General features: G+C 57.8%; 1 protein-coding gene across 1 annotated transcript in view; it reads left to right on the top strand.

Moving 5' to 3' along the window:
• DOC2B (double C2 domain beta) overlaps positions 1-13335 on the top strand; it is a 33489-nt gene that overhangs the window by 6430 nt on the left and 13724 nt on the right. Inside the window, exons 2-6 of the mRNA XM_025851549.2 lie at positions 1807-1886; positions 5018-5092; positions 7645-7754; positions 7903-8029; positions 10729-10886. Coding sequence (XP_025707334.1) covers positions 1807-1886; positions 5018-5092; positions 7645-7754; positions 7903-8029; positions 10729-10886 — 550 coding nt within the window. The remainder of the gene's footprint in view (positions 1-1806; positions 1887-5017; positions 5093-7644; positions 7755-7902; positions 8030-10728; positions 10887-13335) is intronic.

Here is a 13335-nt window from a genome sequence, read left to right as displayed (position 1 = left end):
AGCAAGTACAGTTATCTAGAAAATTCACCTAAATGGATCTGCTCCTTCTGTCATTACGTACTGAGCTGTTCTGTACCCCAGGGGCTGTTGAAGCACAGTGCTGTGCGGTGGATACTGTTGTGTGACCAAAGTCACACAGCAAAGATGCAGATGAGGAAACTGAGCCCAAAGAGACTAGAGATGCTGTCTAAAGTCACACAGCAAGGAAGCGGGCAGCCAGGACTTGACCCCGGGGTCAGGTGGCAGAGGGCGGGTCTTGGTGCCCCACATGTGCCCCTCCCAGGCAAGCACAGAGACCGGGCCGGGTGCCTTACTTACCCTGCCTCAGGAGCTAGACAGCAAGACAAGTGCAACTCAGTGCCCGCACCTCAGAGTAAAGGGCAGCTCCACACACATGGGCCTTAATTTGCCCATTTCTCCGCAAAGCCAAAGGCTGCCATATGCTGGGGGGCCCCCACAGGAGCCCAGGGATCTGCGGGCAGATGGCATCTACTCAGCTCTGGCCTTGTCATGCAAAAGCAACCATGGACCAGATGTAAAGAGATGAGCGTGGCCGGGCTCGGCATGAATCTAGAACCATGTTGGGTGCCACTGGCCAGAAGAACAGAGCCCCGCCCTCCCCCCGCCTCCCCTAGTCGCCTAGCCCCCCACCTCCTGCTGGTCTGAGGTCCGAATGCCCTCCCCCCCCGCCGAGCGCCACTGTGCGCTGGCCAACTCCTGCTCAATCTTTCATGGCTCAGGTGAAGCATCACCTCCTCTGGGGAGCCTTCCCTGGTGGCCCCCATTCACAGCAGGGCAAGGAGAACCCCTTGAACCCCTATCGCTCCTGGCTTACCAGGCTCTGCTAGGGCTGATTCTTTTCATTTGTTTCTCCCATTAAGCTATGCTTTCCTTAGGGCAGGAACCCCGCCTTATTGGTATTTTCATCCCTAGAGTCCGGCTTATTGTAATAAGGCTTGGTAAAGAAGAATGAATGATTGATTGAATGAATGAATGAATGAATGGATGGATGGCAGCCGAGCAGCCCAGCAGTCTGTGTGCAGGATCTGGGTTTCTAAAGATATCCTGTCAATGTGCATCTTGCTGTCCGGAGACTTGCCCCCTGAGGCCCCCCCCCGCAACCCCCACCTTCACGCCAGGAGCCACGTGAACATGGCCGGCTGCGGCTGCCGCGTGTGATTGTCCCCGAGGACTACAGCTGCAGTCAGTTACGGCTGCACGCTCTGCCCTGCCCTAGGGAATCGCCCGCCCTTTCAGAGACTGGCAGGTAGCAGGGTGAGGACCCAGCGGGCTCCTCGCAGCCGGTCCCCGGGCCCCCCAAGGGACCAGAGAGACTGGGGAGCCAAAGCCCTAAGCGTTGCTGGGGGTGGATCAGCCAGTCAGCCTGGCCAGGGCCCAGAGCTTCTCACGGCCCTGTCTGTTCTGCCTTCTCACACAACCCTTGTGACATTTAACAGGTCAGGGAAACTGAGGCATGGAGCCAAGCTGGCAGTTGCACAAGGAGGACAGGAACCTTTAGCTAAATGTCCTGTACAGGGGGCACAACGAGCCACAGGCCAAGCACCACAGCACTGCATGGGGGCTGACCTCACCGAGCCTCCGCTCCTCCCTCAGCTGGACCTGAGAGGGATATCGCTCACTTCCCAGGGTTGGTGGGACTGGGAGGCCGGGCGGACGGATTGCATGCAGTAGGTGCTCCACTGATGGCAGGCGCTGTGGCGCTGTGGCACCTCGTCCCACCACACAGGGGTGGGTGACGCGCCTCCCCTGTGCAGCTGATGCATGACCTGAGCCCTCTGTCCGCAGCTGCCCTGGGCACGCTGGACTTCAGCCTGCTCTACGACCAGGAGAACAACGCCCTCCACTGCACCATCAGCAAGGCCAAGGTAGGCCCCCGCCGGCCCCCATGGTCCCCAGGGTCCAGGGCCCTTGGGTGGAGGTGAGGGGCTGAGGTCCGAAGGCCTGTCCTCCCCACTGTTTCCTTCCAGTCTCTGTGGCATCTGTGCCGTGGGTGCAGGGCAGGGAGGGAATTCTTGCCTAAATCATCTCCGCTGCCCTAAAAAGCCCTGCCCAGACAGACATTCAGGGAAGGAGTGGAACAAAAAAAGCAAGAAGAGAATGAGAGAAGGAAGGCATGGGGGAGGGGGGCAGGGGGGCAGAGCTGGGGAGGGTCTGTGGTGGGGAGGAAGGGAAGGGAAAAGATGACAGGTCTGTCCTGGTGGCCAAGGGGGAGTTGGATTGGTTGCCTCTGGCCTCCTGAAGTTCCCAACACCCCAGACTCCTCGAGGAGTAGGTGGGCTCTAGGCAGGAGGTTCGTCTCCTTTGGGCTCAGGGCCCCAGCCTTGCTCTCTGGTCTCTGGGCTGAAGCCGTGAGCATCCCCCCCCTTGGGCTGGCAGGCATCAGCTCTCTTCTTCATGCTGTCCCCTTCGCCCACTGCATCCGTCCCTCTGGGAAGAAGGTGCCAAAGTTGATGTTCTCTCGCAAGGTAAGGGTGGTAGTGTAGCCTAGTAGGACTCCCAGTAGAGCCATGGAGGGGCCTGGGCCAGGCTCAGAGCAAGCAGCTTCCAGTGGAGTCGCCTGGGCCCAGACCCCACCCTCAGTCCTACCTGTGCGCTTCTGTGCCCCTCAGCACGCCCACCCATGGCTCACATGGCCCACTCCGAGGGGCCGGCTGCCTGGGTCTTCCTCAGCTATCCCCACCCAGCCTGGGCCAGCACACCCAGACCGCCATGGCGCTGGGGAGCAGTGTCCGCTTCGGGCCCAGGGCCCTGATCGGGCACCGGAGAGGCCCGCATGTGCCGTCCGGGCCCTGCCCTCTCAGCTGCCCAGGCTGTGATGCCGGGGCTCCAGACCTGCCCCTAGGGAAGGAGCTGAGAACGGTGACTGCCCGGCTGTGCCAAGGTGGAGGGCAGGCTGCAGGGCCCAGGCAGATCCCTTTCCCTCTCCCTCCACCCAGCTTTGTAGAGGTTGTCCAGGCTTAGGAACTGGGAATGGGCACCTGCTCCCAGGCCACTCTGGCCAAAGCCGTCCATTCTCCTCCCCATCCCAGACACCGGGCGCCTCCTGTGCTGTGTGCCCTGCCTTCCCTACCCGGGCTCTAGAAGGACTGTGGGGTTGTAGTGGGTTGGGGGGGGGGATGCACGTGTGCCCACGTGGGTCTCCATGGGCGCCTGTGTGCACACACACACGTGTGTTGTCCTTTGGGGTGTGTCATTCAAAGCATTGGAGGTGGGGGGTGAGAGGACCCCAAGCCATAGAAGGACTCCATTCTCAGGTCATTGTCTGCTTAGACCTGGTTTTGCAGGGGAGGGGGTGGTGCAGGCCTGGGAGGAACTGGGGCTCTTGTTCAGGGTTTGGGTGAGGAACAAAAGGGGGGTTAAGGAGGCTGAAGCAGGGCTGACAGGCGGAGCCCCTTGAGGGGCTCTGGGAGGAGGCCAGATGCTGTGGGGCTGGACCCTAACTTGGCCCCTACCCTCTGGGGAAGCAGGGCAGCTTAGTGTGCTCTTCTATAAAACGGTTAATCACCCCACCTATGTGGTGGCTGTGAGCATTAAGTGAGTGCTCAGTCCCAGCTGCCGTCCTGGAGGACTGCCTGGTGGCAGGCACCCAGCCCCACCCACACAAACACAGACACCTGGGGACTTAGGCACAGAGGGACCCGCAAAACGCTGCCTGGCCGGCCAGTCCTGCACACGTCAGGGACAGCTGGTGAGGCCGAGATGAGGGACTTGCGTCCGGGGCGGGGGTGGAGGGGGTGGCGGGGGGGGGGGTGGGGCGCGTCCTCGCTGTTGGGGGCACACGGTTGCCACGGAGCCCCAGCAGCTCCCGCACAGCTCAGGTACCCTTACACTTGCCCTCCACCACCTCTCTGGCATCTTCCAAGGGGCCTGCCACGTGGGGAAGGGGCACAAATGGCCTACGGCCAGGCCGCGCGCCACCACCATTGCCGCCCCCACCCCTGGTCCGCCCCTGGGAAGTGGGAACCAGCAACCGCTTTTCCAGACGATCAAGCTGAGGCTCTGGGGGCAGAGTAACTCCTCCCCTTTCCCAGCTGATAGTGCAGGAGCCGAGATCTGGGCCCCAGCCAGCCTGGCTCTGAAGCCTGCGTGCTCCCCCCCAGCAGCAGAGCAGCGGGGAGAGTGGAGGACCCGACCTCCTGTCTCAGCCCCCCGAGGCCCCCGCTCTCCGAACCAAGCCAAGGTAGTGGGGTGGGAGCCTCCGTTCTCCTTGGAGGTGGGGCTGGGCACGAGCGGCCAGCTTGGCAGTCCATCTGGGATGCCACGCGCCTCAGCTGCTGCCCGCACGCCTGTGTGGCACCGCAGGAGAAAAGGAGTATGATTTTCAGAGATAAGAGCAGTCCCGAGGTCGGCTCAGCCCCCGTCTGCTTACGGTTGCCTCACTTCCCCAGCTGTGCACACTTGATGATCGTTCCAGGTTAGTGAGGGATGCCATCTTGTGGAGGGACCCTCCCTAGCCAGCCAGCTTGTCTGGGCTCCTCGGATTCAGGGCTGGCAGGGAGCTGAGGCAAATCCGGAGAGAAACTGGGCCTGGTCTCCAGGACACAGAACATGTTCTCGTGGTAAAGAGGGCACCCTGTCGGTGAGAGGACAGAGGGTCACGGGGACATAGGATCAGTGAGGGAAGTCCCCGGGTTTGGGGGGGTCGGGAAGGGGAATCCAGAAGAAGGAAGGGCCTCAGCAAAGCAGGATGGTGAGGAGCTCATTCAGAGGAGGGGTCACCTGGCCTCCATGAAAGGGAGACTAGAAAGAGAAAGGCTGGCCTGACAAAGTCACGCCGTGACACCTGCCCTGGGCCAGGACATTTGGGGGGGAGGGCAGAGCACACCAGCACTGAGCCATCCTCCCTGTTCCGAGAGTGTGGGCTTGGGGGGGCCTCTGCAAATGAATGGACCCGGTCAGAAGGCCTGGGGACAAGGGATGCCTGCCCAGCGAGGTGCCTGGCTGCTCCGTGTCCCCAGCTCCCATTTCACACCTTCTGCCATTCGCCTCCACTCAGGGCCTGAAGCCGATGGACCACAACGGGCTGGCAGACCCCTACGTCAAGCTGCATCTGCTGCCAGGCGCCAGTAAGGTGAGGGGGTCGACCCCAGGCCCGCCAACCAGCTCTGCCTGCTGTGACCGGGGACCCTGGCTGAGCTTGGGACACCGAGGGAGGGGCATACGTCCCCTACCCCCTCACAGACCAAGCAAGTTGATGGGACCTCAGCGATTCACCTCCACCCAGAGCACCCAGTCAGCCCCACAGCCCCCAGACTTCCCGGGAACCTCAAGTCGGTATGACTTGACTGATGAATTGGGGAAACCCTCCAGAGACTTTCTAGGCCAGCATTTTATAAGAAGCGGACTCAGTTGGAGGTTACTATGTGGGGGTTGGGGAATAAAGGGCTCTGTGGCCAGATAACATTGGGAAGTCTGGGTAAACCGGTTCCTTTACTCTAGGACTTATCAGAGCCTTTAACATGTTGATGGGCTGCCCTGCGACACTCCACAAGGGGGAATGAGTGGATAGATTCTGCCCAGTTCTTGGACCACAGACCCCTTGTTCCTGTACTAGGTGACCCAGCAGGCCGACCAAGCACTGGTACGCCTAGGAAAAGAGAAATTTTTTTAGAAAAAAATTTGCTATTAAACAAAAGCATCAAGGTGACCTTCAGCACTGGAAGACCAGAAGTGTTTAGACTTTCTTAAATGTGTCTTACAGTTCAGTGGTGTTTTATTCTTAATTTCATGAGAGGGAGGGTTAGATCATCTTTTCAGAGTTGGGTCTGGGACCCACAGACTTTTCAAGGGGCAGGTTATGTGGGCCCTGGTGCTGGGGAGGGGATGGGGACCAACTAGAGCCTAGCAGCTTTGCTTCCAAGAGGAGACCAGAGGGGGGCGGGGCACATGGGCCCCAAGACACAGCAGGGCCCAGTGGCTGGTGTTCTTGACCCGGCCTCTTTCTATGAAACCAAGAGCTGGGGAATTACTTCCTGGCCTTCAAGTGGCCTGATGAGAGGAGCCTGTAACGGGAACGCTGTCCTGGGCAGAGGGCCTCCCTTGCCACTGACTCTTCCAGGCCACCTGAGCAGTCCTGCGCCCAGGCTGAGGAGTCCGGGGCTGCTGGGGCCCGAGCTGAGTCTGAGGCCCAAGCCCTCTGGGCCGGTGTGTAAGGGCCGAGGCTCCCCGCCAGTCCAGGAGGGCCACCCGACAGAGGCGATGACTCCGCCTCTGGGAGGGCAGGGCAGTGGCCCACCACCTGTGTATGCCCAGGGAAGCTGCTCACGGCTCCAGGCCTCGATGTCCCCCTGTTGCAGCTGGAACTCCCAGGGCTGTGAGGGCAGTGTGACCAGGGCAGTGTCCCCAGCCCAGGAGCTCAACGGCTGTGAGTCCCTAGACTCAACAGGACCTAGAATCGGCAATACTGCAAGGCTGAGTGATAGGGATCTTCCCACACGGACAGGATTTCCCCCATAGGGCAGTGGTCTCTGAAAAGCAGGCTCCTGAGGTATGATGATGCCCTTTTATACAGTGGGGAGCCTGCCACTCACAGAGGGTAAGTAAGCTGCTGGGCTGCACGGGGCTGAGGCAGGTGATGGAGCGGCGCTCGGGACGCGGGCCTGCCTCACCTCAGAGCCGGGCCGCGGTGGCGGTCATCCAGGAGATGCAGTCATGGTGCTGAGTCTGAACGGGCAAGACCGGGAGGAGCCCGAGGACCGAGAGCTAGAGAAGCACAGGGGAAGGAGGGGAAGCAGCGTGGCAGCTTGGACACGCCACCCCACAGGCATTTCCTTAGGAGAGGCGGCGTTCCAGGGAGCGGGCACAGCCTGCGCAAAGGCAAGGAGGTGTGTGGGAGAGCTCCCCGGCAGCCCCAGCCCCTCCTGTGGAACCTCTGCACCCCCCTCAGCACATACTTGGGGCCCGGTGGCGGGGAGCCCCCCCCCCAGGTTTCAGGTTCCGAGAGCTGCAGTGGCCAATTACCTCCAACTCTTAGTGGCCTGCACCACACGTTTCCCGCCTTCCAGGGCCGTGGGTGAGGTGGCACGGCTCCCACACGGGTCAAGTCCAGTGCGGCGGGGCTGCAGTCCGTTCTGGGGGCTCTTGGGGAGATGCGATTCTCATCCTTTTCCAGCGCCTAGAGGCCACCCACACTCCTTGGCTCTCGGCCCCTCCATCTTCCTCGCCAACACCCCCATGGAAATTCTTCCCTCCTTCCGTGTCCCTCTGGCGCTCCTCTCCTGCCTCTGTCTTTCCAAGGTCCCTGTAATCACATGGCGTGAGGCCTGCCCAGATCACCTGGATAATCTCCATATTTTAAAGTCAGCCAAGGGCGCCTGGCTGGCTCTGTCAGTGAAGTGTCTGCCTTTCGTGGGCTCGTATCGTGATCCCAGGATCCTGGGATCGAGCCCCGCATTGGGCTCCCTGCTCAGTGGGGAGTCTGCTTCTCCCTCTCCCTCCGCCCCTCCCCCTGCTCTCTGTCAAATAAATAAATAAAATCTTTTAAAAAAAGATAAAGTCAGCCAATTAACAACTGATTCCCCTCAGCATATTCAGTTTCTGGGGACCGGGCAAGGCCATTTTTGGGGCCATTATTCTGCCCCTTGAGCTCCCTGATGCTCAGAGCATCTTTTCTGCTCTCACCAGGCAAATAAACTCAGAACGAAAACTCTCCGAAACACTCTGAACCCCACGTGGAATGAGACCCTCACTTACTACGGGATCACGGATGAAGACATGATTCGAAAGACCCTGCGGTGGGTGAGGGCCCCAGACTCCTTGCCCCCCACCCCTCCCCCACCTCACCTGCAAGCCCCCCTCCCCCACAAATCCCTGCTGACTTGGGAAGCAAAGCGGGAGCACCCCCGTGTGTCTGAAGAGCAGGCCGTGCCGCCCATCCTCCAGGATCTCCGTGTGCGATGAGGACAAATTCCGCCACAACGAGTTCATCGGGGAGACGCGCGTGCCCCTGAAGAAGCTGAAAGCCAACCACACCAAGACGTTCAGCATCTGCCTGGAGAAGCAGTTGCCGGTGAGTGGGTGACGGGGCTCCACGGGCTGTGCAGGGCCCTCCCTGCCGGGAGCACCCACTCAGTGCCTGGCACGGCTTCAGGTGCTGGCGGAACGGGCCAAAATCCCTGCCGCACGGAGCTTGGGCAGCAGACAGACTCCAGACCAAGTGAATGACCCGAACAGAGCCTATGTCAGACAGGGATCAGGGTCGCGCTGGAGGTTTGGGGGATATTCCTGGCAGAGGGAACAGCAGGTGCGAAGCCGTTGGAGGCACAAGCGATACCCGCTGCGTGGGGCAGGGAGCAGGATGGGACTGGGTCCTAGGAGGCGAGATCAGAGGCTGGTGGGTGGGGAGCTGGGAGTGAGGCGGGCCACTGAGGGATGCCAGGCAGGGGCGAGGGCATCTGACTGTTTAGCAGGCTCGATGAGTGGAGGTTGGGAGGGAGAGGAGGCTGAGGGTGGGGAGGGCTGTGAGGGGATGAGGCTGACCCAGCCTGGGCCGGGGCCCCAGCAGAGGAAGAGAAGTGCTGGCAGATCAAGCATTCCCAGACGTGGATGGGGGGAGCACCTGGAAAGACGGGTCACTCACTGTGATGTGGAGGCTGTGGGAGGAGCAGCTGGGGATGCTCCGGAGCTCAACTGGAACGTGATAGGCATGAGGTGCCTGTGAGCTACCTACAGGAGACAGAAAATACTTCTTTCCTAGAAATTGCAATTTTTTGAAAATAATGTCAAAACCAGTCTTGCCTCCTGTTGTCTGCAGCAGCTGAGCCCACCCCAAGCTCTGTCCATCTGTGTCTCTCCTCTCCCCCTCCTCCCTCCCCTCTCCCCCTCCTCCCTCCACTCTCCCCTTACCCATCTCTTGGCCTGGCCTTCACCCTGTTCAGAAGGGCCAGGAGGCATTGACCAAGAGGCCCCAGGGTCCCAAGACCTTCCAGGAGCCCAGTGTTCAGGGCTCCTTTTTTTTTTGTATTCATTTGAGACAGAGATACAGAGCAAGTGAGAGAAAGAGCAGGAGCAGTGGGGAGGAGCAGAGGCAGAGGGAGAAGCAGACTCCATGCTGAGCAGGGAGCCTGATGCGGGACTCGAACCCAGGACCCTGGGATCATGACCTGAGCCGAAGGCAGACGCTTAACCATCTGAGCCACCCAGGCGCCCCCAGGGCTCCCTTTTTAGGACATTGTCCTCCCTACAGGCCTGGGCAAGGGGAAAGTTCAAGAGGACAGAGCCTAGCGGCCAACCCATCCCTCCCTGGTGGGGCCTAGGCTCTGTGCAGGCTGGCCCAAGTCAAGCCCTGGGACAAAGTCAGCCTGAGGCCAAGATCCCAGCTCTGCCTTTTTGCATAATTTGATCACATTTTATTCCCTTGTCCCATTCTTTCCTACTCATAGACATTTGTATGATGGGTATAGCCTTTTCTATTTTATTAATCACGAACCAAAACGCAGTTTTCCCAAATGATCTATGTCACTTGTAAAAGGCACCATCAACTCCTACTAAGTTGTGTTGGAGTTTTGAACCCTGGCGTAACAAACAGCTGTGTGGGGACGTGAGCGCGCAGGGGTGTGTGTGCGAGCGTTTGTCTGCCATGTTTTCAAGGATGTGGGGTGTGTGTGTGCGCGCGTGTTCATGCACGTGGCTGCGTGGGAGTATGGGCATGCCTTGCTTGAATTTGCTAGTGCTCATCGCTCTAGATTCAGAGACATACGGTGGCCACAGGAGTGCAGTTCAGGATGAGTACTCTGGCGGTAAAGACACATTTTGATGGTACATTTTAGATTCACGTGGTGTGTGAACATTAGTCATTCTCAGTAAATACTGAACAATGCCCAGTTCAATGGGCTTCTTATGAAACAACCCAATGTATAATGTCCCAGCCCCAGAAAGACGGCTGAAAACACTCCTGCTCGTTTATATTGTTTAATTTTCATACCTCACGCAAACTAGCACAAGATCACTGTTTTAGTGAGGCCATCTACACAAAGCCCTAGGCCAGAGTGGCAGAGCGTTCAATCTCGCATGCCTAGTCTGGTCTGTTAATGATGTCTGCCAGCACTAAAAGATGCTGAAGCTTCCTTTGAGCTCAGAGTAAATGCAGCAATCAATTAATCATGTCTGCTGTGGGTGTGGGAATTGGGGAAGGTGGCCCTCACTTGGCCTCACAGTAGCCCCACCTCCAGAGAGGTGTTAGGCATGGCCCCTGCCTCTGAGGAGCCACATGGAGAATCACTTTAGTGACAAGCAGAGGACCATCATGGGCAAAGAGACATGGCTGGGACTTCAGTGAGAGAAGCCTGGCAGAGAAGCCTAAGGAGGGGACCTGGGAGCTCTAGCTGGGGGTGTCCGGGTGGACAGAGGGTAGGAGAAGGAGTTCCAGAAGAGCAGGAGCCAGACGGTGGAAAGTGGCCTCAGGAGGGTAAGGAATGGAAAATCTCAGGCTAGTTGGGGCAGGGAGGTGGAGGGGGACACCTCTAGCTGAGGTCTGATCCCTGAGGCCTGGACAGCCGCTGTTTGCCTCCCTGCTCCCCTTGGAGTTGGGAATATGTCAAAACTCTGTCTTCTGGGTGCTCCCCAAGGGGCTCCAGGAAGCACCTGCAGGGGGCTGAGGCCAAGGTGACCCCTCCCCATCCCCTGGGCCAGCAGACCGCCTCAGTAGCCCATGGCTGAGGGAGGGTGTGGGAGCAGGTGAGAATAGCCAAGTGGCTGCCTGCCCAACAGGTGGACAAGACTGAAGACAAGTCCCTGGAGGAGCGGGGTCGGATCCTGATCTCCCTCAAGTACAGCTCACAGAAGCAGGGCCTGCTGGTCGGCATTGTGCGCTGCGCCCACCTGGCGGCCATGGACGCCAACGGCTACTCGGACCCCTACGTGAAGACGTGAGTGTGTGGCCCAGGCCAGCCATCTCCTCCCCCTTCCCCTCGAAGGAAGGAGTTCAGTGGAGCAAAGCAGCAACAGAGCTCCAGAAGCACAGTGGGCAACTGCGCCTACAGGGGCGTAGCCTCTGCCGGACTCCTTTGGCAACACTGTGGGTTAAGTCTGGCCAGCCCCATTTCACGGATGAGGAAACTGAGGCCTGTGGAACTCGAGTGGCTTCCCAGGTCATGCAGAGAGAGGAGTTCTCTCCTGACTCCTCATTCAGACCTCCCCTTGACTGTGACCTCAGGAGGGGCCGTTAGCAGGAGCAGGTGGGCCTGGGCCAGACCAGAGATCCAGGGAAGAAGCTCCACTAGGACGTAGTGCTGCCCACCTGCGCCCAGCCCTGTGCTGGTGCCACGGGTGCTGCTAAGGGGCCACCCAGCCTCCCAGCGGGGCTCACGGGGATACTGAAGAGAAACCCTAAGTCGGGGGGCCGTGTGAAGCAACATGGGCCCCAGGCTAGGCTGTGGTCCTCGCTCTGAGGGGAAGGCAGGAGCTGGTGGCCCTTCAGATGGAAGGAAGCAGGTGGCTCACTGAGCACCATCAGGGCTCTGGGCCTTCCGCAAATAAAAGATGGCCATTAGTGTGCGCTCACGGTGAGACTTTCTTGGAGGATGGGACATGGAGAGGAATTTGGCCCAGCCAAAAGGAGGTGTTCCTGCTTAGGTCGAGGAATAAAGGAGCTAAGACACAGAAGCAGGGATAAGCCTGGCCTAAGGGGACGGTGGGGAGCCCCAGGTGCCAAAGGCCATGGGAAGCCAGGGCTACCATTCCCACTGGCCACTATTCTATTTCTCTCGGTTTTAAAATCCTATTACAGGGGCACCTGGCTGGCTCAGTCAGCGGAGCAAGTGACTCTTGATCTCGGGGTTGTGGGTTCGAGCCTCATGTTGGGTGTAGAGACTTTCTTTTTTTTTTTATAATTTTATTTATTTATTTGACAGAGAGAGACACAGCGAGAGAGGGAACACAAGCAGGGGGAGTGGGAGAGGGAGAAGCAGGCTTCCCTCAGAGCGGGGAGCCTGATGCGGGGCTCGATCCCAGGACCCTGGGATCATGTCCTGAGCCGAAGGCAGACGCTTAATGACTGAGCCACCCAGGTGCCCCTGTAGAGACTATTTTTAGAGATTTTATTTAAGTAAAGAAATAAAATCCTATTACAAAAATGGTGCAGCCACTTTGGAAAATGGTCTGGCAGTTCCTCAAAGGTTAAACACAGGGTCACCGGATGATCTAGCAATTCTACACCCAGGGGCACACCCGAGAGAAGTGGAAACACGTCCACATAGACACTTCTACGTGAATGTCCATAGCAGCATTATTCACAGTGGACAAAAGGAAACCGCCTAAATGTCCATCAACTGATGAATGGAGAAACAAACTGGGCCATATCCATACAATGGATTATTATTCAGCTATAAAAAGGAGTGAAGGGGCGCCTGAGTGGCTCACTCGGTTAAATGTCCGACTCTTGATTTCAGCTTGGGTCATATCTGAGGTCATGGGGTTGAGCCCCGCGTCAGGGTCCGCACCGGATGTGGAGCTGGCTTCAGATTCTCTTCCTGCCTGCCCCTTCCCCTCAGTGTACTCACTCTGTCTCTCTTCCAAAAAAAAAAGGAGTGAAGTAATAATTCATGCTTTAACATCTATGAACCTTGAAAAGATTATTACAAGATTATGCTAACTGAAAGAAACCAAACACAAAAGACCACACCTTATATAATTTCATTTATATGAAAGTCCGAAATAGGCAAATCCAGAGGCAGAAAGCAGATTAGATGAGTAGTGGCCAGGGGCTGGGAGAGGCAGTGGGGGGGTGGGGGTGTAACCGGATTTCTTTCCGAGGAGATGAAATGTTCTAAAATTGATTGTGACGGTTTCACAACTCTGTGAATGGACTAAAAACCATTCAATTGTATAGTTTAAAAGGGTGCATTTTACAACATGTGAATCATATTTTAGTAGAGCTGTTATTTTTTTAAAAATCCAATGCCACCAGGCCCAGGAGCAGTGCCAGGTACAATGGGAAGCTGACCAGAATCATTGGGGGAAGGATGTTCCCCGCACATGGTGCAGGGACTACTGGTTTTCCACATTAAAAAAAAAAAAAAAAAAGTGGATTGGGTCACCACCTCAACCATTAACAAAACTGTGATTTCCGGTGGATTAGAGACCACTGTGAGAGGAAATGCCATAACCATTCCGAAAATCAGCAGGAGACTCTTTATAACCATTGGAGGGAAAGTCGGTAATATCCAGTCAATGAGGCCAGTGTGCACACCCTCTTGGCTGCATTATTTCCCCTCCCGTTTTGTATCCTAGAAACCCGTGTACTGGTGAAGGGCTGTGCACCGCGGCATTCCTCATCATGGGCATACACCAGAAACAGCCAAGCATTTGTCAGCAGAG

Source organism: Callorhinus ursinus, unplaced genomic scaffold (genome assembly GCF_003265705.2).
Source record: "Callorhinus ursinus isolate GAN/ISIS: 27379988/994484 unplaced genomic scaffold, GSC_fseal_2.0 scaffold34, whole genome shotgun sequence".
NCBI lineage: Eukaryota > Metazoa > Chordata > Mammalia > Carnivora > Otariidae > Callorhinus > Callorhinus ursinus.
The sequence above is the reverse complement of the archived record's forward strand: the minus strand, read 5'-3'. Positions and strand labels throughout refer to the sequence as shown.